General features: G+C 51.6%; 9 protein-coding genes across 9 annotated transcripts; 6 read left to right on the forward strand and 3 right to left on the reverse strand.

Moving 5' to 3' along the window:
• Positions 1 to 129: 129 nt before the first annotated feature.
• Positions 130 to 1,214, forward strand: SETTUDRAFT_108117 (uncharacterized protein; the record flags this gene model as incomplete). Its single annotated transcript, XM_008026059.1, has 2 exons — positions 130 to 250; positions 301 to 1,214. The coding sequence occupies 2 exons, from the start codon at positions 130 to 132 to the stop codon at positions 1,212 to 1,214; spliced, it is 1,035 nt and encodes a 344-aa protein (XP_008024250.1).
• A 797-nt stretch (positions 1,215 to 2,011) lies between these two features.
• Positions 2,012 to 3,768, forward strand: SETTUDRAFT_107963 (uncharacterized protein; the record flags this gene model as incomplete). The annotated part of the gene is made up of 3 exons (XM_008026060.1): positions 2,012 to 2,182; positions 2,233 to 2,354; positions 2,400 to 3,768. 3 exons carry the CDS (start codon positions 2,012 to 2,014, stop codon positions 3,766 to 3,768), a joined length of 1,662 nt encoding a protein of 553 aa, XP_008024251.1.
• A 349-nt stretch (positions 3,769 to 4,117) lies between these two features.
• Positions 4,118 to 4,501, reverse strand: SETTUDRAFT_27653 (uncharacterized protein; the record flags this gene model as incomplete). The annotated part of the gene is made up of 1 exon (XM_008025869.1): positions 4,118 to 4,501. One exon carries the CDS (start codon positions 4,499 to 4,501, stop codon positions 4,118 to 4,120), a length of 384 nt encoding a protein of 127 aa, XP_008024060.1.
• Positions 4,502 to 5,058: 557 nt separating this feature from the next.
• On the forward strand, positions 5,059 to 6,079 carry SETTUDRAFT_168604 (uncharacterized protein). The gene is made up of 2 exons (XM_008026061.1): positions 5,059 to 5,338; positions 5,404 to 6,079. The coding sequence occupies exons 1-2, from the start codon at positions 5,080 to 5,082 to the stop codon at positions 5,757 to 5,759; spliced, it is 615 nt and encodes a 204-aa protein (XP_008024252.1). The 5' UTR covers positions 5,059 to 5,079; the 3' UTR covers positions 5,760 to 6,079.
• An 870-nt stretch (positions 6,080 to 6,949) lies between these two features.
• Positions 6,950 to 8,779, forward strand: SETTUDRAFT_160675 (uncharacterized protein; the record flags this gene model as incomplete). Its single annotated transcript, XM_008026062.1, has 1 exon — positions 6,950 to 8,779. The coding sequence occupies one exon, from the start codon at positions 6,950 to 6,952 to the stop codon at positions 8,777 to 8,779; it is 1,830 nt and encodes a 609-aa protein (XP_008024253.1).
• Positions 8,780 to 10,478: 1,699 nt separating this feature from the next.
• Positions 10,479 to 11,603, reverse strand: SETTUDRAFT_38874 (uncharacterized protein; the record flags this gene model as incomplete). Its single annotated transcript, XM_008025908.1, has 2 exons — positions 10,479 to 11,336; positions 11,400 to 11,603. The coding sequence occupies 2 exons, from the start codon at positions 11,601 to 11,603 to the stop codon at positions 10,479 to 10,481; spliced, it is 1,062 nt and encodes a 353-aa protein (XP_008024099.1).
• A 2,354-nt stretch (positions 11,604 to 13,957) lies between these two features.
• On the reverse strand, positions 13,958 to 15,820 carry SETTUDRAFT_38875 (uncharacterized protein; the record flags this gene model as incomplete). Its single annotated transcript, XM_008025909.1, has 3 exons — positions 13,958 to 15,238; positions 15,289 to 15,618; positions 15,665 to 15,820. The coding sequence occupies 3 exons, from the start codon at positions 15,818 to 15,820 to the stop codon at positions 13,958 to 13,960; spliced, it is 1,767 nt and encodes a 588-aa protein (XP_008024100.1).
• Positions 15,821 to 17,382: 1,562 nt separating this feature from the next.
• Positions 17,383 to 19,280, forward strand: SETTUDRAFT_46958 (uncharacterized protein; the record flags this gene model as incomplete). Its single annotated transcript, XM_008025941.1, has 1 exon — positions 17,383 to 19,280. One exon carries the CDS (start codon positions 17,383 to 17,385, stop codon positions 19,093 to 19,095), a length of 1,713 nt encoding a protein of 570 aa, XP_008024132.1. The 3' UTR covers positions 19,096 to 19,280.
• An 888-nt stretch (positions 19,281 to 20,168) lies between these two features.
• Positions 20,169 to 21,233, forward strand: SETTUDRAFT_107819 (uncharacterized protein; the record flags this gene model as incomplete). The annotated part of the gene is made up of 1 exon (XM_008026063.1): positions 20,169 to 21,233. One exon carries the CDS (start codon positions 20,169 to 20,171, stop codon positions 21,231 to 21,233), a length of 1,065 nt encoding a protein of 354 aa, XP_008024254.1.
• Between the last annotated feature and the right edge of the window lie 2,317 nt (positions 21,234 to 23,550).

Raw genomic sequence — 23,550 nt, forward strand, 5'->3', positions numbered from 1 at the left:
CGTCCGCCGCTAGCGTGTTCTCAGCAACGCCTCTGATTGGCGGCAGCGTGACGCCATCAGAGTACCAGGGCAAAGTACCCCGCCATGACAGAAATTGCAGTCGCGACTCTGGCGGCTGCCCCGCGGTGAATGCTTTCACGCGTCAGTTTCAGCCCAACCCTTCTTTCTTCCCACCTCAGCCCCCGCATATTCGCCAGAAACGTCTCGATTCCATACCGCAAAATGGCAGGCGTCCCAAACACTTTCGATGGTGTGCATCCCATGACTAGTCGCCCGGCTTCCCGCTTACCTCTTGTGCAGCGCCCGTCCACATCGCCGTCATAGGCGGCACTGGCATTTCGTCGCTGCCGGGCTTCACTCTCGCTGCAACCCTCGATATCGACACGCCATGGGGAAAGCCGTCCTCTCCCATCTCCATCCTGCAACACCCATCGCCCACCTCTGGCAAGCCCATCCCAGTAGCCTTCCTCTCACGACACGGCCTGCACCATCAGTATGCTCCTCACGAGGTCAAGAACCAGGCCAACATTGCCGCCCTGCGACACATTGGCGTCCGCACCATCATCGCCTTCTCTGCCGTCGGCTCGCTGCAGGAACACGTCCGGCCGCGCGACTTTGTCGTACCAGACCAGATCATTGACCGTACCAAGGGCATCCGGCCATTCACCTTCTTCGAGGGCGGCATGGTAGGCCATGTGGGCTTTGGCGACCCGTTCGACAAAAACCTCGCCGTCATCGTGAGACAGTGTGGGCATGCGCTTGAAGGCGACGGTGTTACACTGCACGACAAAGGTCTTTTGATCTGCATGGAAGGACCCCAGTTTAGCACACGCGCAGAGTCCAACCTCTATCGATCGTGGGGCGGCAGCGTCATCAATATGTCGGCTCTACCTGAAGCCAAGCTTGCGCGCGAGGCCGAGATCGGTTACCAGATGATTTGCATGGCGACCGACTACGACTGCTGGAGGGGCGACGGCGAGGAGGATGTCAACGTCGAAATGGTCATGTCCCACATGAAAGCAAACGCAGAGAACGCCAGACGCTTCGTCGGCGCCGTGTTGAACGAACTCAGCAAGGAGGAGCATGGTGAGCAAGTTCTTGCAAAGCACCTCGAAGGACAGATGAGGTTTGCAGGCGCCATGACGAAGAAGGAAGGACGAGGACAGGATGCGGAGAAGAAGCTACAATGGCTATTCCCGGGCTACTTTGAATGAACCAAAGTATCTATGATACGGCTACATGACTAATGGCCGCTGGGTGTACAAGGCAGAATTTACGACTTCAGCATCGGCGGTATTCCCAGCCGAGGGACACATGTCAAGATACACTCTCAAGCATATGCAACCCGCCTAGTCAGGAAGGTCGATAGCAATCCGAGCAACATCTGGGTCTCAAGCTTGCATCATAGTAAAGGTAGACTAAGCCTATCGATAGCTATCCGTCAAGACCCCAGCCATTTCGACTCCCGCGGAGCCAAGCCTTGAGTTTCACGATTCGTCCTGCTTAGCACCTTCCTAGTTAGAGGAAGATCCGCTCTATACCTGCCGCTGTTGCAGATACGCTTGTCGACGTTCACGACGCATCTTCTGACTCTGCTTCGTGGCTTCGCATACCAGCATAGCCATGAAACTATGCGCGAGATTTTTCTGCCCGGGTGATACGGATGTACCACGCTAATGAAGCATCAGGGTGTGACGGACTGGCCAAGCCAAAACTGCCTGCATATTGTGCGTTACTGTTCGGCTTACCAGCTCCTTTCAAGACTTTTCCACTGCAGTTTTGCGGCTCTTATCGTCTAAAGCAAGATATATGACATCAATCCCGCGGGGAAGATATCCCGGCAGACTGACCCTTGTCCAGTATGCGGAAGTCACGGGAGCCAATGTCAGATCGAATTTCCCCAGATGGATATAACAAACAAAACGCCCCCTACTCTCGTGGACGTCCAGAAGGCCCTTCTTCTTCACTGATAAGTCTCTCATTTTGGGCTATAGCTGGTGCAGTCGGCATCATGGTCTCGGCTTGGTTCTTGGCCAAGGCATTTGTGGCATTTGCGCCACTTGCGAGCGTGTACGCGCAGTATAACACTACGAAAACTTTCCCGTCGCTTCTCGATGCTACCGCGGATGAATTGACTGCTGGATTGGCTGCTGGAGCCTTTACAAGCTTGGACCTGGTACAAGTATGTTTCAAACAGTGGCTTGAATAGGGGTTATTGCTGACAGATTCCAGGCTTACGTCGGACGTATCATCGAAGTCAACAAGACGCTTCACATGGTTGTTGAGATTAATCCAGATGCATGGACCATCGCAAAAGAGCTGGATGAGGAGCGCGCTCGCGGAAAGTTGAGAGGGTTTGTCTTCTGCATGACACTGGTTGCAAAGCTGACGATGAGCAGTCCTCTTCATGGCCTCCCTGTGCTCATCAAGAACAACATTGCCACTGCCGACCAGATGAACAACACAGCTGGCTCGTGGTCTCTGATCGGAGCAAAGGTCCCACGTGATGCCACTGTTGCTGCTAAATTGCGCCAAGCAGGTGCCATCATCCTAGGCAAGACGAATCTTTCGCAGTGGGCCAACTTTCGATCATCCAACTCTTCGAATGGCTGGTCTGCGCAGGGCGGTCAAACTTATGGCGCTTATTACCCGGGTCAAGACCCTAGCGGCAGCAGCAGTGGCAGTGGTGTCGCGGCTAGCATAGGTCTGGCTTTTGGATCTCTGGGTACTGAAACCGACGGATCTATCCTTTCGCCTAGTCAGGTGAACAATATCGTCGGCATCAAGCCTAGCGTCGGTCTCACCAGTCGTTCACTTGTCATTCCCATCTCGGAGCACCAGGATACGGTTGGACCAATGGCTCGCACGGTCAAGGATGCAGCCTACATTCTACAAGCCATTGCTGGCCCCGATCAGTATGACAACTACACTTCTGCTATTCCTTGGGCCATGAACACAACCAATGCGACGAAGCCCGACTATGTCTCGGCCTGCAGGCTCAATGCTCTTGAGGGCAAACGCATTGGTGTCCCGCGCAATGCGATTGGCATTCCCAGCACCTCTTCGTCGCCACTCTACGCTGCCTTTGAAGCTGCCCTTGATGTTCTCCGCTCGGCTGGCGCTACTATAGTCGAAGGAACAAACTATACCGCTTGGGACCAGTACATTCAATCCAACGCAGAGAATGTCATTCTAAGTGGCGATTTCGCGCCCAACCTTGCCAGCTACCTGGAACAACTGAGCTACAACCCCAACAAAGTCAATACTTTGGAAGAGGTGCGACAGTTTACCCGTACATTCCCCGCCGAAGACTATCCAGACAGAGATACCGCGGAATTCGACACTTCAATTGCACAGTCGCAAAACTTTAGCAACACGGACGCAGAGTTCTGGGCGGCTTACCAGGAAGATCTCTACCTGGGCGGCGAAGGCGGTCTCCTTGGTGCTCTGTCAAGGCACAATCTCGACGCGGTAGTCGTTCCAACGCTCTGGGCATCTGGTATATCAGCCATTATTGGCGGACCTGTAGTCACTGTACCTCTGGGAGCGTATCCATCTAACACCACTGTTATCACGAACTCCCGGGGCGACCTGAATGCCACAGCCCCGAATATTCCGTTTGGCATCTCCTTTGCAGGTGCACTGTGGAGTGAAGAGAGCCTGATTGGGTTTGCGTATGCGTTTGAGCAAAGAACCATGGTTAGGAAGACGGTGAAGCCGTATATCAAGCCGAGCATTGAGATTGAGAATGTCGTTGGCAGCTACTAGTAATATATGGGATGGAGAGGGATGACGATAGATGTTGAATAGGATTGCTGAGATGAGACTCATCATCTATGTGCATATATCATGTCGAGTTTAGAGCATGCAAACCGCAAGTCATTCAGTACTCTTTCAATGTAGCAAAGAGGATATTACAGTAGATAAAGAGGGTAGCGATTTCAAAAGGGGGTGGAAATGGCATGAGAAGGCCACGGCAATGTAGTTGGCTTGTCCAGCACGGTTCTGGCACTAGGCTCGCACCTGCACGCCCAACATGGCATCAGCATCAGCCGAGTCGAGTTTGTAGCGTCTACCCTCTGTCTGCAACGAAGCTTGTCCACCTACCTTGTCGCATCTACCTTCTCTTTGCACGACCACTCACACTTGACCCGAAGACATTCCATTCCGCAGAGCTCCCACTCGACGTGCAAATCCGGACAAAGGTTTTCCATCGTTCGCCCAATGTCTTTTTCTCTCTTATCTCAGGCTCCAGGTCAGGCGGCGCCATGAAGGCAGCTACAGTTTCCGCTGGTACTCCGCTGCCTGTATGCTGGACATGGGGTCTAGCAGCTGTTTTGGACTGAGCTGGCGCCTTGTTCGCGGGCTTAGCGTACTGCGGCGGCTGACTCGATGGCTCCGAGTTGTAATAGACGGGCGGTTCCTGGTCTGATCTCCCCGTCCGAGAACGTGCAGCTGGCGGCGCGCTGTCCAGCGTCTTTTTGGATTCACCGGGGCCCATGATGCGAATTAATGGAATGCACAAGAGATGGGAGATGGAAGAGCAGCGCAAAGGCGACGGGAACACGGCATATTTGACATCAAGGCAACGAGAGGCATACTGCCGGCCAAGTCACTTCGGTGGATGCCTGAAGGCGTGGCGCAGGAATATGATACGAGGTTTACGTTCGCGTACCGAAAAAGATGTCAGCCGATGCCGTGGGGTTGGATGGTCATCTGCACCGCGTCGTTAAGAGAAGAGGCGCATGCATGGGTGAGACGCCACAAGTGGTGTCCGCGGCGAGAGCCCGTATCGGCGCAGAGACGCACCCAGTAGCAAGCCACATGCGCCTGGCCGGGCCAGTTGGGGCTCCATGAAGACGTGGACGCATCGACATCCCCCGGCCTTTGGAGCTCAGCCACAGATGGCTGTTGCGCTGATTCGGTATTGATTGCGCGCGACACTCATGACGCAATTATTGAGCTTCAAAGCCGCATTCGGGCGGCGCGCCACGCCTACGCATGGGTTCATCTCGACGCCGCCCGAAACACCGCTCTTCCAAATCACCACCCACGACGCTTACCTATCATTTTTCCCACATGCGGTTTCCCTCGTTCCCAAGCCTCGTCCGCGCCTTTCACTCCATTGCCAATACCACGACCGCCTTTGTGCGATCCAGCCCCGCCTCCACCCTCGGCCGCACCATATATAGCTCGCCCCAGCGCGCTCTCGTCTACCGCTCCATGCCAAACATTCCCTTTCTAGGCGCCCTCTTCGGATCCTCCAGCTCCATGGCTGACAACACAAACTACCCCGTCCAGAAGCCCGAGGGCGAGTGGCAAGCTCAGCTCTCACCCGGTATGTGTCTTCGCGCGCACCTACAACCGCCAGCCATGCTAACTTCCCGCCTCCCCCGCCCACAGAGCAATTCCGCATCCTCCGCCAAAAAGGCACCGAGCCCCCGGGCTCGGGCAAATACAACAAGCACTACCCGGATGCCGGCGTCTACACCTGCGGCGGCTGCGCCGCGCCCCTCTACAAAGCCAACCACAAATTCGATTCCGGCTGCGGATGGCCCGCCTTCTGGGACGCCATCCCCGGCGCTGTCGGCCAGAAATCAGACTCTAGTCTCGGCATGATGCGCACGGAGATTGTGTGTAATAATTGTGGGGGCCATCTGGGTCATATCTTCAAGGGAGAGCGGTTTGGCAATCCAAAGGATGAGAGACATTGTGTTAATAGTGTCAGTATTGATTTTAGTCCTGAGGATAAGAGTTAGGTGTGGATGAGTTGGGTGGGGGGAGACGGGGATGTAGATGTGGATGAAATGACATGAAATGAATAGCGAGATAATTCCTAGTGTCATATTTCCAAAATTTTGCTCCAGATTGCTGCTTTTTTCCCGGTTTGTTAGAGTGGATGTAATCGGGTATCGAGGAATTTTGAGCACTGCTGTTTGGCGTACTATTTACGAAAAAAGAAAATGCATAGCTGTATATTTATCTACCACACATACAACGACAAAGTATACACTGGACGTCGTTCCTGCTATTTAAGCCTTTTGCTTAACTAAGTGAAATGATAGTAATTACAGTATTATTTATTTCCTCTCCGTGATACGATTATCAGAGTTCTATAAGGGATATAGCGCAAATAAAGAGACGTGTATAGTTTACCCGATCTGCGGCTAGGCTATGGCTACAGCTATAGCTACTGAACTCTTGTCCTGCAACTCGTATGTTTGGAGAGCTGAATTTTCTGTGTACTATATAGAATGGTATTGTGAAGAACTCATGTGTGAATATCAGCGTCTTCAATCAATCTGAAGAGGATACGAGCCCTGCGTATAGTCAAATCTAAATATATTAAGCCAAGCACTGGGTCACGCATCTGGGCGTAGTGTCGTCTCCTGAGCTCGATGTGTAGAAGAGTCCATCAGATCAGGGCATACATTGTGATGATACCCTTCATGGCCCAGAATGAATACAAAGATACTTCTAGAACGGAATAACCGAGGAATTACCTCGTATTCGACGTTGCTGATTATGTCATGGGCGACTAAACACCCTTACGACGCCCCGGAGATAAGCGCTGCAAGTGGCGACGCTACTTTTACCTCCGTAGCCTCGACGCCTTCTTCACCAATGAAACGCTGCACCGAATGCTGTCGACAGCGCGCTACCAAGCGCGGCCGAGACTTCCGATGCTTTGCTGTGCTGTACCCATTGTTCCTGCGGTCTCGATGTTTCCTTTTTGTTTCTCGACTTTTGCTAGAACGAACGGCTTGTTGCTTTGTCTTTGGAAACCCGCAAACATCTTCCCCCGCCTTGGCTGATGAAACCACCCTCTCAGGATCAAAATGGGGCGGCTACGTCTCGACGGGCGTCCAGTGACAGCGCCACTCGCACGGATTTTAGACGTGGCTCCGAGGATGGCGGGCCTCAACACTTTTCCGAGTCGACCTTTTTGATGGCAAATGGCGGGAATGCAGCTGCTTCACTGGGATACAGTACTGCACACAGCCCAGGTCCTGATGCCCAGAAAAGAAATCGGCCTCATGACCTTTCGATTAACACCGGCGTGGGAGCTGGTGCCGCCCCGCCTCAAGTCGACGACACTGAGCAGAGTCAAGCAGCGAACAAGCCGGTATCGTGGAGTTCGCTGCCTCGAAAAGACCAGCTTCTAGTATTGGCCCTGGCACGGCTGTCAGAGCCCTTGACACAGACGTCGCTAGGCTCATACCTCTACTACCAGCTCCAGTCGTTTGACCCCTCACTCTCCGAGTCCAAAATCTCGTACCAGGCTGGTATCATTGGCGCTGTGTTTCCAGCCACGCAGTTCCTAACTGCCATGCTATGGGGCCGCTTTTCCGATTCTGAGAGTGGCGGTCGCAAACGCGCCATCTATCTGGGTCTGGTGGGAACTATGCTGAGCACCATTGGCTTTGGCTTCTCGCACAATTTTGCCATGGCTGTGTTCTTTCGCAGTATGGCTGGGATTTTGAATGGGAATGCGGGTGTGATGAGGACTATGATTAGTGAGATTATCAAGGAGAAGAAGTATCAGAGCAGGGCGTTTCTGCTCATGCCCATGACGTTCAATGTTGGCGTCTTGATTGGACCTGTGCTCGGTATGTGGAGATGGTCTGTATTCGTGCTTCTGCTAACACCAGCAGGTGGCGTGCTCGCAGACCCTGTGGCCAGCTATCCGTCCTTGTTTGGATCTCACTCTGTGTTTGGTGGCAAGGATGGTGTTTGGTGGATGAAGCAGTACCCTTACGCGCTGCCCAACCTTGTCAGCGCGATATTCCTATTCCTCTCATCGGTCGCAGTTCTCTTCTTGCTCGAAGAGACGGGAGAGCTTTGCAAGGATCGACCTGACTTTGGCCTCAAGATCGGTCGCTGGATACGCAGGACTATTTTCCGTCAAGATGTCGCTCCAGAAGCTGGATACAACATCGTCCCGAGCCACGACCTGGAACTCCAACCGACACCGACATCCCCTCATGCCAACGGCACCGCCAGCTTTGACAAGCCAAGCAAGCTGGTTCGACAAAAACTTCCTTTCCGCCACATCTGGACACGCAATCTCATCACGACACTGTGCGCCCACGCCGCCCTCGCCATCCACGTAGGCACCTTCAACGGCATCTGGACTCTGTTTCTCTCCGCGCCGCGCTTCGACCCTGCACACCCACACCCACCGCACTTCAAGCCGCACGGCCTCTTCTTCACGGGCGGCCTCGCCATGCCCCCCGCACGCATCGGCCTCGCCCTCGCCATCATCGGCATCATCGGGCTCCCCCTTCAACTCTTCATCTACCCCAAACTATCCCACAATCTCGGCACTACAAGATGCTTCCGCATCTTCCTCGCTTTCTTCCCACTCACATACACGCTCGCCCCCTTCCTCAGCCTCGTCCCCAGCTGGACGGCGCCCCCCGCCGGCGTCACAGGCCCCTGGATCTGGACCGCCATTACCTGCGCGCTATCGATCCAAGTGCTCGCACGCACTTTCGCGCTCCCCTGCACAGCCATCCTCATTAACAACGCCAGTCCACATCCGTCGGTGCTGGGAACAGTCCATGGCATCGGCCAGTCTGTATCGAGTCTTACGCGCACCGTCGGCCCCATCTTGTTCAGCTGGTTATTCGGAAGGGGACTCGACATGGGCATGGTAGGCCTTTCCTGGTGGTGCATGGCTGGCGTCGCTGTTGGCGGCTGGGCAATTGCCCAAGGGGTGCGTGAGGGCGATGGCCATGAGATTCTACTGGAAGGCGAGAAGAGAGAGGGTGATTGAATGAGTGGATGAGTGGTGTCATGGTGTAGCTGTGTGTTTTTACGACTATACTTACATAGATTTCATGAGTAACGTGATGAAATACAGTGTTTTTTTATTCTTATTCTTCTTCTTCTTCTTCTCCTTCAAGATTACTTTTACTTAGACTAGAATTGAGCCGCGTGGTCAGGACTTGGTCGAGCTTGTGATAATTAGGTATTCTTAGCTCAGACGGGTCTCTTGTTGATCCAGGGGCACGCGTTAGTTAATATACGTAAAGTCTATACATATCCTAACATAAAGTTTTTAAGTATAGGATAGTAAGCAAGTAATAAGACTTTACCTTTAACATATACCACGCTAATTAGCCTAAATCATAAGTTACCCCTAGTCGCTGTAGATGAAAGTATAAGCGCTACGGTATACTCAACCTAGGAGTAAGAAATTAGTCGTCATTTCTCTGCTTATCTTTTACTTGATGTAGGATAGTAAGTTCGTGTTGGACAAGTATAAGTTAGGAAGGTTGTGAGCCTTGATCTTCACCTCAATAACTGTGCATCGCTTTCTCTCTACATACCTTTCCATCAAGACACCTTACAAACGTACCATGCTCTCCTCTGCCATTGCCCTCTTGCTTAGTCTAGGTCTTGCAGCCTCTGCAAACCCCATTGTAGAGACTAGTCTACGTGGTAATCCTAGGCCCAATGGCATTCAGGTATATATATATTCTGCCTTTTCCAGGTCCAGTAGGACCTCCTTGGATCGAACTTTTTCTAACATGTACTCACTAGCCCACCTGTACTAATACGTACGGCTCAACCGCACCTCAAGGAGAATGCCTGATCTTCAGCGCCCCAGGTAAACAGAGCGGCGGGCAAGCGTGTCGTAAAGTGAGTTTAGCTTTTTTTTTATTTGTATTTTTTTTTCTTAAACTACGTGACTTGAAATGATGCTGATGAAACTAAAAGCAATCTCCCTGCCCAAGGGAGGGCTGGCCCTGCACTCTCAACGTGTACACGGATGGTCGATTCGATTATGCAAACTGCGCGTAATATGCACCACATATTCCATACAAGAAAATAAAGTCGGTTTTTCATTGAAATGTACTGCAAGGCTGGGAACTCCGCAGGGCGAGGGGGGTAGAGTTCAAGAAAGACCTGCGTCTGATATAAAGTCGACTAGATTTTGATTCTTTCTGTGAGAGGGGATTCTCTAGATACCTTTCACCAGAAATCGCTACTGCTAAATCTCTCTTTCCTTTGGAACAACCACAGATTCTCGCCAGGTTACCTAGCACGCAGTCAGTCATCCCGAAAGTCCAGCACAGAAGATGTAATAACGCCTACAAGTAGCGTGTTGTTACAAGTAAGAAGTAGGATTTCCCTACCCTGCAGGTAGCGCGAGTAGTTAAGACTCACCCTGCACAACTGGCTATAGATGGCAGACCCGAGAGCTAGTGTGTTTCCAGAGTTAGATGCATGAAGCCATAGTTGTTGTTCTCAGTGACTGGAGCCTGGTTAGGAAGAGCATCAGGCGCTGACGAGAAGAGCACTTAGTGGTAGTCGCCGCTTCGCAGCGCTTTAGTTCGTCTTCTATCACGGAAAGAAAAATGTGGGCTCACCCATTGTGTTGCCGAGTGCTGCTATCACAGCCACGAGACGGGATCTCAACGTCCCTCGACTTACTTGCGCATTATTTGCCGTTCCGATGCCATGGCCACTCAAATCCGCAGGCCGGAAAACCGGAATGAGGGCTTTGGTACGACGCCTGGTTGTGCTGGAGCTCGAGGGGTATACTGCTTTGGCACCGGGGGGTCTGGCCTTAATGCAGCAGAGTGACTTTGGAATCCAGTGGGAAGTACTTCGGCCATCCCTTTCCCGCTCGATATAGTGCTCGCTGGTGTGCTAGACACCGACATGCTGTTTCCAGGTGCTCCGCTACCCCAAAGTCCATCGAACGCCTCGGTCGGCTGTAGCACGAAGCGGCTGAGAGTAGGCGCAGTTTGAGGTCCACATAGAATGCTCCACGCACTCACGGCCGCCGCTGGAGAGAAATCAACAAACCATGTTAAGCTCCCAGTACCGCTGCTGAAGCTCAACTGCTTCTCGTTGGGAGTAGATGAGCACGTCGCATCGCACTCCACATGCTCCTCCTCTTCCACCCCACTCATAACCACATCGCCATCCGCCTGCACTTCCACAACCCCCAGCCTACTCACCTCATCCTGCTCAAACACATCCAGCAACCACTCAAACGCCTCATCCTTTCGCTCAGCATCAAGCCCGAAACCCAAGTACTTAGCCGCCCTCTCCATCGTCCTCACAATAACCAAATCGTTCCGACCTATCACCCCGTTTTCCATCCACTCACCGTAGAACTGCGCGTGCACTATGCAAAACGCACCCCAATCCCAAGGTAAGGCATCGCGTATATTGTGAAGCTCCACGCGCAGCACAGCCGTGACTTGGGCGGCCCACCATAGCGTGTCTTCGAGCTGGTATATCAGGCCCTGGCCGTAGTCTTCGCGGACAGCGCAGTCGTGCCAGGATTCCAGCATTGATGTTAGTGTTGCGTTAACCTGTATGATGGCTAGTGTTAGCATGCCGATAACTGGGGAGTAAGGGACGGGTGCTAGACTTACGTTTTTTATTGCGGAGGGGAGGTGGGCCCCGAGGAGGAGCGAGGGAAAGTACTCACTGGGCAGTTTAGGAATCGTGTGGTTGCGCGTCACGGGACGACGTAAGTGGTGTGATTGCGGGTTGAACATGGATTGGTGGGCCAAGTAGGCCTTTGCAATGCGTCCGCGGTTTTGCCCGGGACGCAGTATATTGCGGGAGGTAGTCATTGTGATGATATCTTGGTATCTCTCGACCTCCTTGATATCGATGGTGCAATCAATTTGGGGAACCGGCGTGTGGTATACCGTGAATTGGGGGGAGTATTAAGACTCGACTGCGGTTGAAGCAGAGTAGAAGCGTTGTGAGTGTATAGTGTGAACGCAACAGTGAATCAAGAGCGGAAGCCTGTCTATGTGATATCATACAGAGCCAGATTAGACGTGAATTTCACAGTGAAACTACTGATATGCATAGATCCCGCTAGCTTGATGTGGAAAATGAGGGCATCGTCAGTCTTGTTCGATTAAGCTCCGCGCAGTGAGCTCGCTACAGGAAAGTTGGATAGAGCAGATGACTGCCGATTACTGCACCATACGAGGCATACTCCTCTTTATTTTTGCTGTTCACTTTTGCCATGCCGATGTTTGATCAAGCAAGCAAAGACTGTTTTTTTGGAAATCTCCACTGCATGTGGTCTGCAGCTATGCTATGACTGGGGCAGTGTCTACGAACATTGATAGCTTGTATTTGTAGCTTGCCTTCCGCAGTATATTCGGTATTATCTGTGAATTTATAAGAAGGCAGTTAGGATTTTGCCCGCACAAGGCCAACAATGAATGGACTTGGTCCAAGTGTGATACTGGAATTAGTCGCAAGGGCCTTCACCAGACGTCAACGCACCCAGCCCAAGACACTACATATTGACAACCTTTTTCTCCAGCCTGATTCCTCGCCTCTTGAGCCGCATCCAAAAAACAAATGTTTTGTTCATCTCGCACTTCCATCCCCAAGTGGGATTCTCAATCACAGCGACGAGGCCTCTATTCCACAGCTCTTGCAGAAAGGAACATAGCATCCTCGAAGAACGACGCCAGCACCACTTGGTCACCAGCTCACTCTTTTCAAAGTATACTTGATGGAATGCGACATAAATTGTTATGAACACGGGTGAATTTGCTCGCAGGAATCCAGTCACACTTGGATGCCAGATTTCACCTCGGCTGGGTACTTCGTTGCTGGTAAGCCTTTCACACGACATATCAAGGTGCAAGGAAACCGTCACACCCGCCGCCAGAGATATGAAATGATGATTCTGGTTTCCTTACAATGTGCTGTCTCTTATGATGGGAGCCAAGTATCTCATCTGCAAGCAAGTAGCGGAATATGGATTACTAATTTACGAACAAAGCGGCTAGGCATGACGACGACGTGCCCGAAAATGTGCACAAGAATTCTGGGCTAGAAACCGATCGAGAACTTCAATCTCAGAAATAAAGAATGTGTGATTTGCGGTACATTGTCCCGACAATTTCAGTCGCAAAAAGCATGGCCAAAAAATGATCCGCGTTGAGGCGCACCGGCTTCGTCTCTCGGGGGACCCCCGGTAGTCGTCGTCGAAGAGTCACTGGAGACAATGCATCATCTGCATAAGGATTTGGGGAAGAGTGTTGTAGTCAATTTGGATCACGTCGGGAGCAAGCATGTTTTCATAGATCGTGTCTGACTTCGCGCGGCCGTTTTTGCAGCGTGGCACTTGCGTAGACGGGCTGGCCCATATTGGCATATTGAAATACCCTGCATAGCTCAGCTTCACGCATATTTGTACTTGCTACCTTCTGCCTGCGAGGCAGACCTCAACGTCGATATTTCGCATTTGTAAAAGTCCAGCTTCCTTGTGCAGAGATCGGGTAACGTATCGGAGTTGTTGCTTTCCTCTTTTCTGCCGATGATGCGATGAAGCTCATAGATGGAGTCGCGTTTGTTTTTAAAATCTTTCCGGGCGTCGGAGGAGATTTTCAAGAGAGTGAGACAGGGGAGACGAAGTGTTCGCTCTTATTCGTGGCGGATGATGTGCATCCAAAGGCATCGGTGAAGCCCACACGTTAGTGGGCTACCTTTCTGCCATATACAAGGCACTATTAGCATTTCTATAGATGATGCCATAGAACAAACCTCTCGGCTTTCGCTCACCCATATCCATAGGCAAGCTGCGTGGGCTTTGAGGAGTGTGCGTGGTTGGCGCGTTTGGAAAGGCGGCTCCAACAAAGCTTAGAAGCACTGAGGTTTATAGGTGCGACATCAAGTTGATACGCTGAGCGGATAAGCTTCGAGCACAGTGAGAGTGTCAAATTTAATTGCCTAAGGTACTAAACAAGGAAATAATCAGACGCGTAAGGCTGACAGGATATATGTAGAGTTCCGGGTGAATAGGTGGTGGCGGCTTATGTGACTCGCAATATGGTACAGAAAGCGGGGTCATGTCTCAGGAAGAAAAGAAGGTGTGGCAATTGCTTCATTATGTCAGAAGAGCGAATGGCCCCGTGACGTCATCAAAATACTAAATGGCCTGGGCTGGCGTAATCTACAAGACATTGCGGAAGATAACCCGCGGGTGGTTCCTAACATCCTGAACTAAAGGCATAGATGTATCCTCAGGAGATCGTGGGGTATACCAACGGTCATGTGGTGGAGAAAGTTCATCAAAAAAACTGTTTGCTCCGGTGGGAGAGCGTGTATGCGTGACCAACGGATACATGGGCATGTCCGGTAATTGTGACGGAGAAGATGTGTTTGGGTTGCGCGGGTTTTCCGAGCCCATAGGAGGCTGCGCTGAGGACTGCGCGCCAGGTTCGGCCTCTGCGCTACTAAACCAACTGTTCATAGCGCGGCCCATAGGAGAAGTCAAGTCTTGAGTAGACGCTGGTCGGGTATTATCATTGTCGGAAGTTGATAATTTTGGGGCCAAAAGTGCCTTTGTACAAAGCTTAGGATGTTGGGCGTGCGACGGTACAGATCTTTGAGGCGGAAAAAGCGAGAATTGTGGCTTGTGCGGCGTGTCTCGAATCGGAGGGGGGGAGTGACTTGAATGCCACGAGCCCGGCGTAGGGGGGCTAAGGAGATGCATCTTGTTCGGTGGGTTTGGTGCTCTTCTCGAAGGTATGAAAGAGTGTAGGAGCAGCGCTTCTGACGATTCGTTCATTGTAGAAATGAAACTTGAGCTGTATGTTCGTGGAGTCACTAGCTCAGAGCTTTGCTTGCTCAGAGACTCGCGATGCGGAACACGTATAATGAAGTCTCGTATGCTTGACTTTCTTTGTGTCGAGTATTGCAGCCTTGAGCTTAGAGGGGCTATTGATCCCAATGACAGAATTCTTGGGGATGCTTTGGGGAGAAGTTCATAGCCAGCAGCTCCAGCAGCAGCCGGTTTCCAGGTTTCCAGATCTCGATGCTTGTACTGTCTTCGAAACCAAAGTGGTAGTTTTGTACGTCCGGTTCCTTTATTGGGTGTATTCCTTGGGGGTTTTGACGAGCTGGGTCTCTGCCTTTTGCTACCGAGACTTTTGAAAAAAGGTACCATGAAAGGAATGCTTGCAGTGACGATACTGAGACATATCTCAATTTCGGATACTATCGCCATCTTCGGAGCGCGATGATGAAGATTGTCGTGCAGTGTAATAGGGTACAGCCAGATGAGACGAATAACCACCGTTGCAACAACAAGCAGGCGAGGTGCGAAACATAGGACAATGGCGACTTTTCGAGACAGCTGCATATGGATGGATACGATGAGAATTACAGATAGTGCGAAAATGGCTAGCTCACTGAGTATGTCGAGAGTCGAGTAGATGATCCAGAAAACTCCCTGCAGCATTCAGTATCTTTATTGGCATGCACGGAATCGCAGATGCTTACAGTTCTGATACAATGTTCTCCAAACGTCCGCCATGGGTTCGGAAGCTCGCATTCAACTGCGACAACTGCTAAAGAGGTCAAAGTCCATGCTGTGATGACAAGCCCAAAAACGAGTACCGCGTGGCGGATGAAACGCTGACAGGGCGTAATGCTGTAGAAAAGGACGAGGATCGAAAGCTTAGGAAAGCAAATAGCGAAGATGTAAAACAGGTCGAATGCATAGTATCCCTTTGATACAAGCTCAATCTGCTCAGGAGTCAAGGGAGCGGAAGAACCGAGGCGATTGATTGCTAGGATAAAGGTAGTGGCTGACAAGCCGAGAGCAAATAACTTCGTTTGTAAGTCTTTGTAGACAGGGAGTTGGTCTTTCACTTACAGACGCTAAAAAAATGAAGCCATCGTCCAGCCTGACTTTTCGGAAGATGATTGCCTTGGTCACTTGGCGTGCAATGAAAGTTGCCCCTACGAGGGCTGCGACAGCCACCGACGATATTTTGAGGGCATTCGTGTGGTCGGATTCACTCGCTTGCATGGCTGGGGGGAAATTATGGCGTTGATATTGCGTGGACAGTAAAGAGCGAAATGACAGTACTAGAAGGAGGAAAGGATCGACTGGAGATGAAGGCGCAAGGAAGTGAATGGATCATGCAACGGCTAAGATTGTTACAGCCTGAACCATGGTCAGAAAGATGGAAAGGGAGGCCAGTGTAAAGTCCTCCCCTTTACTGCGTCAAAGAGACGCTGTCATTGTCTTGATGATATGAGCGAGTGCCTAAGGCAACATGGCAGGCAGACCCAGGAGCCAAAAACAGTGCACCAGGCCACTGATCCGAGAATATCTCAGCAAGTCACTCGAGGTACAATTCCGGGCGCCGGCCTCTGCGGCAGTGGGTGCCTGGCATGATCCCGGAGTTCGCATCTACTAAGGCGATGCACTTGATTAATAGCCGCGACCATCCGCCTCCCTGTTTGTACTGTCGTGCAACAGTAAGCATATGAGCGAGAGGAAATTGGTGTGACTTGCGTCTAATCTGAGTGCGATTAAGCGCTCGCGATGCTCGATGGACGCTGGGTGGGTGGCGCGGCTGATGTGGGGGCCGGGGTGGGCGCATTAGGACGTAGCGACATATTGCCGCACGCGTTGCGATGGCGCATTAACTAGCGTGAGTGGCAAGGGTGGCATCAAGGCGAAAAGCTGTGGTGTTTTCAGGACAGACGTGAGACAACGAGAGTCGTAGATGGCCGACTGTCACGTGTGTCGTCATGCCTGGGCGAGTGTCGGATGGAGTTGATTGCAGGCCGCCGAGCCCTTGGCAACATCTGCAGGATTTGTTATGATATTATTGTCGCCGTATCGTAGCCTGAGTTTTTGAACATATAGAAGCGAGGGCTATTCATGTGCGGCTTGCGGTGTCGTGGCGCGAGGTGAAGTCGCCATGCAGCGGGCGTATGGCTATCTGGGTAGCGCGTCTCGTATCTGTTCTTAGCCCTGACTGCAGACGTCCCCCGGCCCTGGCAAGTTCAGTGTGGCTGATGACCGAGTGAGTGGATGAACGCTTGAGCATCTACCGGTTCACGCACCTTTGTTTGGAGCGGCCAAGATCATACTCATTGGGGCTCTTGACTTGGTTGCAGCGCTGCTTCCAATGGCAAGTCTGAAGCCGTCAGCGTAAGGGCAAGCCGATGAGCCCGAGAAAATGGGCATGCGCATCCGCTGAGACGCATTGAGATGGAAAGAAGGAGAAGGATAATGGCGCAGGGAGGGGAGGAGGGAGAGAGGAGAGGGAAGGGAGGGTCGTGGATGTGGTTGAGAGTTTCCCAGAGCAGAGGCGAGAGGTGGAAGGACCCGACCTGGACGAGTTCCCCACGGCCCTGATAAATACGCCCATACTCGGGCTGACCAACAAACTCTCCATCATCTCGCCGGTGCCCAGCCAAGTACAAAGGTACGTGTACCAAGACCTGTGACAGTGTGGACAGCATTCTAACACGCTGGGCTTCCCAGCACAGCTCGAGTCTAGGCTATCCCAAAGCAGCAATCGGCCCGCTCTCCACGCTCGGCATTAGCGTCTTGATTACGTACACGCCGCCAGGATGATTGCTGCCCTCCTGGCCATCATCGCCTTCTGGCTCTGCACCGCCACGGCACGCAGCCCCCCGTCCAACTCCTCCGCGGCGCGATGCTCCAAAGACCGATTCCGCCTCCCCCACATCAAGGGACTGGCCCTGCTGTCGATCGAAGCACAGTTGGAGAGTCTATTCCCGCCGGTAACAGACCAGTCGATCCGAGTCGGCTGTTTCTGCATGGTTAGTATCAACGTCACGCATTACGATGTCGATGACAATGTCTTCATGAAGATTGGGCTTCCAATGTCTTGGGAATGGCATGGCCGCTTCCAAGCCCAAGGTGGTGGCAACCTCGCCACAGGCAATTTCGACCACGGCACGGCTCTGTTCGCTGGCTGGGCCGTTGGCTCCACCGACGGTGGTCATCAATCAGCCGACTGGCATGACGCATCCTGGACACTGCACGAAGACGGTACCATCAACTGGAACCTGCTCGAGAATTTTGCCTATCGTAGTGTCGCCGAGCTGATTGTCATTGGCAAAGCTATTGTGGAGCAATACTACGGCAAGAAACCACACCACACATACTGGAGTGGCTGCTCAACTGGTGGCCGGCAAGGCTATACAATTGCGCAGCGCTCTCCTGGCCTGGTAGATGGCATCCTTGCCACTGCCCCCGCCATTGGCTTTGTGCGTCTTTTAACGGCCGGTTTCTGGCCTCAGCTTTTAATGAGGACGAGGAACATCTTCATGTCAAATTGTGAGCTGGAGTTTGTGAGACAAAAGGCCATTGAGCATTGCGACGTGTTGGACAAGGTGTGCGACGGCATCCTCGAAGACCCCGAGCAGTGCGACTTTGACCCTTGGACCCTGGTCGGCGAAGTAATCAGTTGCCCATCCGACACGCCCGTCTACTTCACACAAGACATGGCCCAGCTCGTTGCTGATTTCCGCCAAGGACCAAAGTTACGACTGGGTTCGAATGTACCATCAGGCCTTGCTTATGGTATCCCGTGGACCACCTTGGCTAATATAAGCACGACTGATGGTGTCCGCTCCATTGCGCCCCATCTGGCTAGTGCTAGCTGGCTCCAAAATGTCATGCTTCGAAACCCTAATTACACCTTGACCAACTTGGATGAAACCACATGGTCGACACTCTTTTCTCAGTCCATGTACGAATTCGGCAGTCTTTTGAACGCGGACAATCCAGATCTATCGACGCTTCGCGACTCAGGCACCAAGCTCATGACCTGGCATGGTCTCGACGACGAAATGATCCCCGTTCAAAATACAATCGACTACCGAAAGCGCGTAGAGAGCATCATGGGCGGGCCACGTGAGGTTGACAAGTATTATCGCCTGTTCCTTGCCCCGGGCGTCGAGCATTGCGTGCCGGACGGGAAAGGCCCCTATCCCAAGGATGCGCTCAAGGCCCTAGTGGATTGGGTTGAACGGGACATTCCGCCCAAGATACTAGCAGCGGAGCGGCCATGCGACTATTCCAACCCAAAGCAGAACCACACGATAATCTGTCGGGACCCGCTACAGACGAGGGACCTCTGTCTCTGGCCTGCAAAGCAAGTGTACGTTGGTGGAAACCCCCAGCATGCTTTGAGCTGGGCCTGCGCCGACAGTACACCTACAAACAAGACTTTTGAGACGATCAAACACGCACAACCCGACTCCGCGCGACTAGCTGTGGCTGAGCTGATGGCGGGCAACACCATGACCCTGTGAAATGAATGGTGCCCATTGCCGCCCACGCCTGATGACGCTGATCAGCGCCCCCTTTAACGTATCTTAGACGCCTATCACATGTTAATTTCGGTATCTTTATTGATCGACACTGGTAGAATTTCTTTTTTTGCTTGTTTCGAGGCCAAGCAAAGCTAAGCTCATGGCAGACGACAATTGCATAGCGTTGGTAGCAGTAATGTAACATTGTACACTGCACGTTGTGCCTTTTTCTCACCCGTATGGTTGCCAAATAGTGGGCTGTGCTGGCATTGTGGGTTCTTGTCGGGCCGACGGCATCAGTAGGGTGTGTACAAGATAGATGCCTGCGACGACTCGGATGGATGTCAAGTAACGTGCTAAGCAAGGCTGACGGCGAACGCCACCCAGTGGATGCAGAGGCGCAGGCAGGATGCGACGCGAACAACTGGCCCGTATCGCTCTGGTTTCTCAACGGTTGGCCGATCTCGTGTTAGTTATGCCATAGCCCAATAGAGGCTGCGCTAATGCTTCAAGCGCGTTTCGAGGACTCGGTCCCGACGGAGGCTCCCGCCCACTTGGCCTTATCGAGCACCTCAGAACCAGTCGTGCCCAATTTGGGACGCGCATGCGCTCGTCAAATGCTGAAACGCAGTGAGACTCATCGATCCCTTCGGTGCTATACGTTGGGCGGCTTGGGCTGGATCCGGGACCACGCCCCTCGCCATGGGCGTCCACACAAGGCGAAGAAGAAACGAAACATGATGCTTGTCCGAAGCTTGCCATCCGTTTTGCGCCTCTCTGGTTCGTCAGGAGTATGACGAAGCTTCTGGGTCCGACACGTGTAGTCATGTCAATCAGCGTCAAAGCCCTGGAAAAACAACACAACGGCAGCGTTGGGTTGCTGCTGCCGTACTACCCATGTTTCGCCTTAAAGCCATCGTCCTCGACATTCCCGGAATAGGCCATAAACTCTCTCGCCTTATACCCCGGCCCAGTCACTCACTCCCTTGGCCCATTTCCTTCCCTTTTCACCTTGTGTCTTTTGTTTCTCTCTGTCTTCTAATACATATATCTAATATCAACAGCTGACGGTCATGAACGCCTCAGCAACAGTACGAGCGTCGTTTATCCGCCAGGCGCGGATGAGCATAATAGCTCCCAGCCCTATACCCCTACACCCCCGTCCAGCTCAGGATGAAAAACTCGAGGCGTTTGTCCAGGTCGACTACATTGAGCACCGGAGGAGATGTGACGAGGAGCGAGCCGCCGACACCGTCGTCTTTGATGTAGAGAAGAACGCGGAAATCAAGCAGATACACATCGAGAACACATCCGAGCCACCGTCAGTCATGGATTGGGAGGAGGAGGGCACTGTCGGAACCCGGATAAAGAAGATGGTCACCATCTTCCCCTACCGCGATCCCATCTACCTCGTTGCCATTATATTCCTGCTTGGCTCCGTCGTTCTCACCGTGAACGCCTTCCTCGACCTTATCCCCCGCGCCGCAAGGACCGTCATATCAGAGAGGGAGGAAGCCATCGTGGTGCCCGCGACCATCCTCGCAGGTTCCATTCTCTTCTTCATCGCAGGAGTCTTCGACACATTTGGCGCACTAAACGCCGACCGCGGCACAATTGGCACCACGAAACTCAAACCGGACAAGGTCGTGTACCGACCGGCCCTGCTTGGAACCCCGGAATTCAAATGGATCCCCTCGTGGACTAAACTCTGGGAACTGACCATGACGGATCTTGCCTTCCAAGCCGGTCTCATCGTCCTCTTTGGAGGTATCATCTTCATGTTTGGCAGCATCCTTGACTTCCCTGGTGTCGTGCCCGAGGAAAGCCCGCTGTATGCATCCATTGTGTTTGGGCCGCAGGTCATCCATGGCCTGCTCTTCTTCATCGCAAACGCCATGCTGGCGTACTCGATGCAGGACTGCTGGTACAAGCCAAAGTACCTGGACGCGGATTGGCAGAGCTCCGTTCTCAACACGATTGGTGGGTTTTCCTTTATGCTGGCGGGACTGTTCTTGTTTCAGAGGGACGACACAATTGATGGTGGGGAACTCAAGTCCGCCAGCGCTGCCTTGGTTGGCAGTTGGGCCTTTTTGATTGGCAGCATCATTCGCTGGTATGTTGTGCTTGAGGTCTGGTAGTTTGCCTTTTGTTACGCGATACCCTATACGATGGATTTTCTGGGTCTCGAGCTTCGTTTTTTTTTCAATCTTTCTTCCTGCTTCGCTCTGTTTCTGGCGCTTGCTTGCTCAGTCGCTGAAGCCCCCCTCTCTCTTCTTTCTCTTATGTTGCTGCTGTTGTTTTGATACATCGGCGTTTCTTTTTGCGCCATCCACTTTTTCCTTTTGTCACACGCGCGCACTATCTGGAGTTCCGGTGATATAGAGACCGCATCATGCTGTTTCTCGTCATCACTACCGCTGTTTCTTTCGTTTTTATTTCTCTCTTCATTCTCTATCTTTCAAGCGTTTTGCATCCAAAGGTTGGAACTAGGGCTTGTTTTATCATGGTTGTAACGTATACCCCCGCACCCCCGCACACACAACACGCGGGATGTAGCTGGTGTTATTCACTCTTTTTTATTTCATCACAAGAGCCTTCTCCGTCTCTCCTAATGTACTAACTCTCATCTTCCGCAATGTATAATGTCTAGTAGAAAAATTCCAAAAAAAAGAGATTTGTATCTCCAGATGAGAGGAGCTGTAGGACTAGGCGTTGTAGTGCTCACGGAAAAGTTCAAAAAGCGCGTCTGGTATGGGAGAGGGGGATTTCTTTTTATGAGAATGTTTCAAGTCGCCGGGCCGAAAGTGCGTCATCACCATGTGGGTAGATTGAGGCTTTTACGTATTCCAGTTTGTGATACATGTGAGATACCACCGAGGAGTTCAGAGTAGCTAGCAGCTAGACATGTATACCCTGGATGCTTCATGGGATTGGAGTCAAATTAATACATTTTTGCACTATTGGATTTCGGATAGGACTGCTCAGAGTGTTGTGAGTGATGCGAATGCTAGAGGAGCGGATTTTACAATGCAGTCGGGTACACTGTGTATGAACACCATAAAGTACATACAATGATCTTTTTTTGCGAATCGTATTTGTGTATCACTGTGAAAGAAAATATCGACAGAGTTCAAGTGCATACTATATTCAACAATTGTATATAGAAGTTGTCGAAATTGTTCCTAGATCCCGCAGAGGAGAAGTCTAGGGAGATGCGAGTATTTCCTGGAGCAAATGTAGAGCCCAGAAAAGATCATATGGAGTGGTGTACATTTCTTTATCTATGCATATGAGAGCGCCCATTGTTAACCCGAGCTCATTGTCCCTACAAAGGAAATCAAGAGCTATTGTATCTTGGGTGTCTTGAATTTGATACCGGATTGTCAAAATATGGGCAGTCGGGATGCATTTGGATCTTCTGTTTGGTGAATGTTAGTCTGGCGCCAATCACGCAACCCGCGACCATCTATCTCCCTTCACCGTTGCACGCCCGCATAGTAACGCAATATTGACTCCCTATCCCCATGCAGAAGGCCGATCTACTCGCTTTCACTGCGAAGGCTTGACCTTCACGCGAGGTCCTAGCGCACCCCCTCCTGCATAGATAACGCGACCACGGGCTCTTCCTCTGCTGCTCTCCCTCCCAACCGCCCACACAACCAACTATATTCTCTCTTCAATCATACCACTCATTATTCTATTTCCAAAACCACAACTATATACAACATCCTGTCAAGATGTTGGCAATTCAGATTCTAACCTACGTCGCGCTTTATTATTATTATTATTATTCCATTAGAGTCTATCTGCAGTCAGTGACTATGTAAGACTTTGGCCAGAGGCCGTTCTAGGTACAATTTGTTTAAAGTGAGAGTGTTCTCTGTATAGTACTGCTATTGTGCTGCGGTTTAGTCGCTTCTAGCTGCGCTTAAAGCGGACTCCAGTTGCTAAAGAGCAGTTTAGTAAACAGGAAGAGATGTTAGACAGCAGGGCTGTCTTCCAGCGAGCTCTTTTAGGGCTAAGGAAAGTAACTTAAGAAAGTTTGTTAGTTATTATTGGTTTTAGGTAGTGTCTCTCTGTTCTCGCTTATTTTTAGTTATCTTGTTCTTGGCCTAGATGCCAGCCTCTAGTCCCTACTCTAGTTTTAGCAATGAAAGCTAAAGTCGCCTCTCTGCCTTTGCTAGTGTGGAGGAGTAGTTGGATTGTTAGGTAGTTCTCGCGAAGAGTTGCTTTTAGCGCTTGCCTTTCTGTGTTGTAGTGCCAGCAGTATAGGAGAAGGTGATCTGGTGTCTGTACTCTCCCACAATCGCAGAGGTTTGAGTTTCTCTTTTTCACTCTCTCTAGGTAGGCGTTAAAGTATCCGTGGCCTAGCTTGAGAGAGAAGAAGGCGTCAGAGATTTCCCTTGGTGTACCTCTTGGGATTTGGATTGCCTTAGGGTAAGCAAGGGGAAATCT

Source organism: Exserohilum turcica (genome assembly GCF_000359705.1).
Source record: "Exserohilum turcica Et28A unplaced genomic scaffold SETTUscaffold_16, whole genome shotgun sequence".
Classification (NCBI taxonomy): Eukaryota; Fungi; Ascomycota; class Dothideomycetes; order Pleosporales; family Pleosporaceae; genus Exserohilum; species Exserohilum turcicum.

What these genes read in the sequence shown, in the direction of transcription:
- SETTUDRAFT_168604 (XM_008026061.1), top strand. Translation starts at nt 5,080, where the DNA reads ATGCGGTTTCCCTCGTTCCCAAGCCTCGTCCGCGCCTTTCACTCCATT. An exon ending in GCAAGCTCAGCTCTCACCCG is followed by an intron (nt 5,339 to 5,403) that starts GTATGTGTCTTC and finishes CCCCGCCCACAG; the next exon opens with AGCAATTCCGCATCCTCCGC.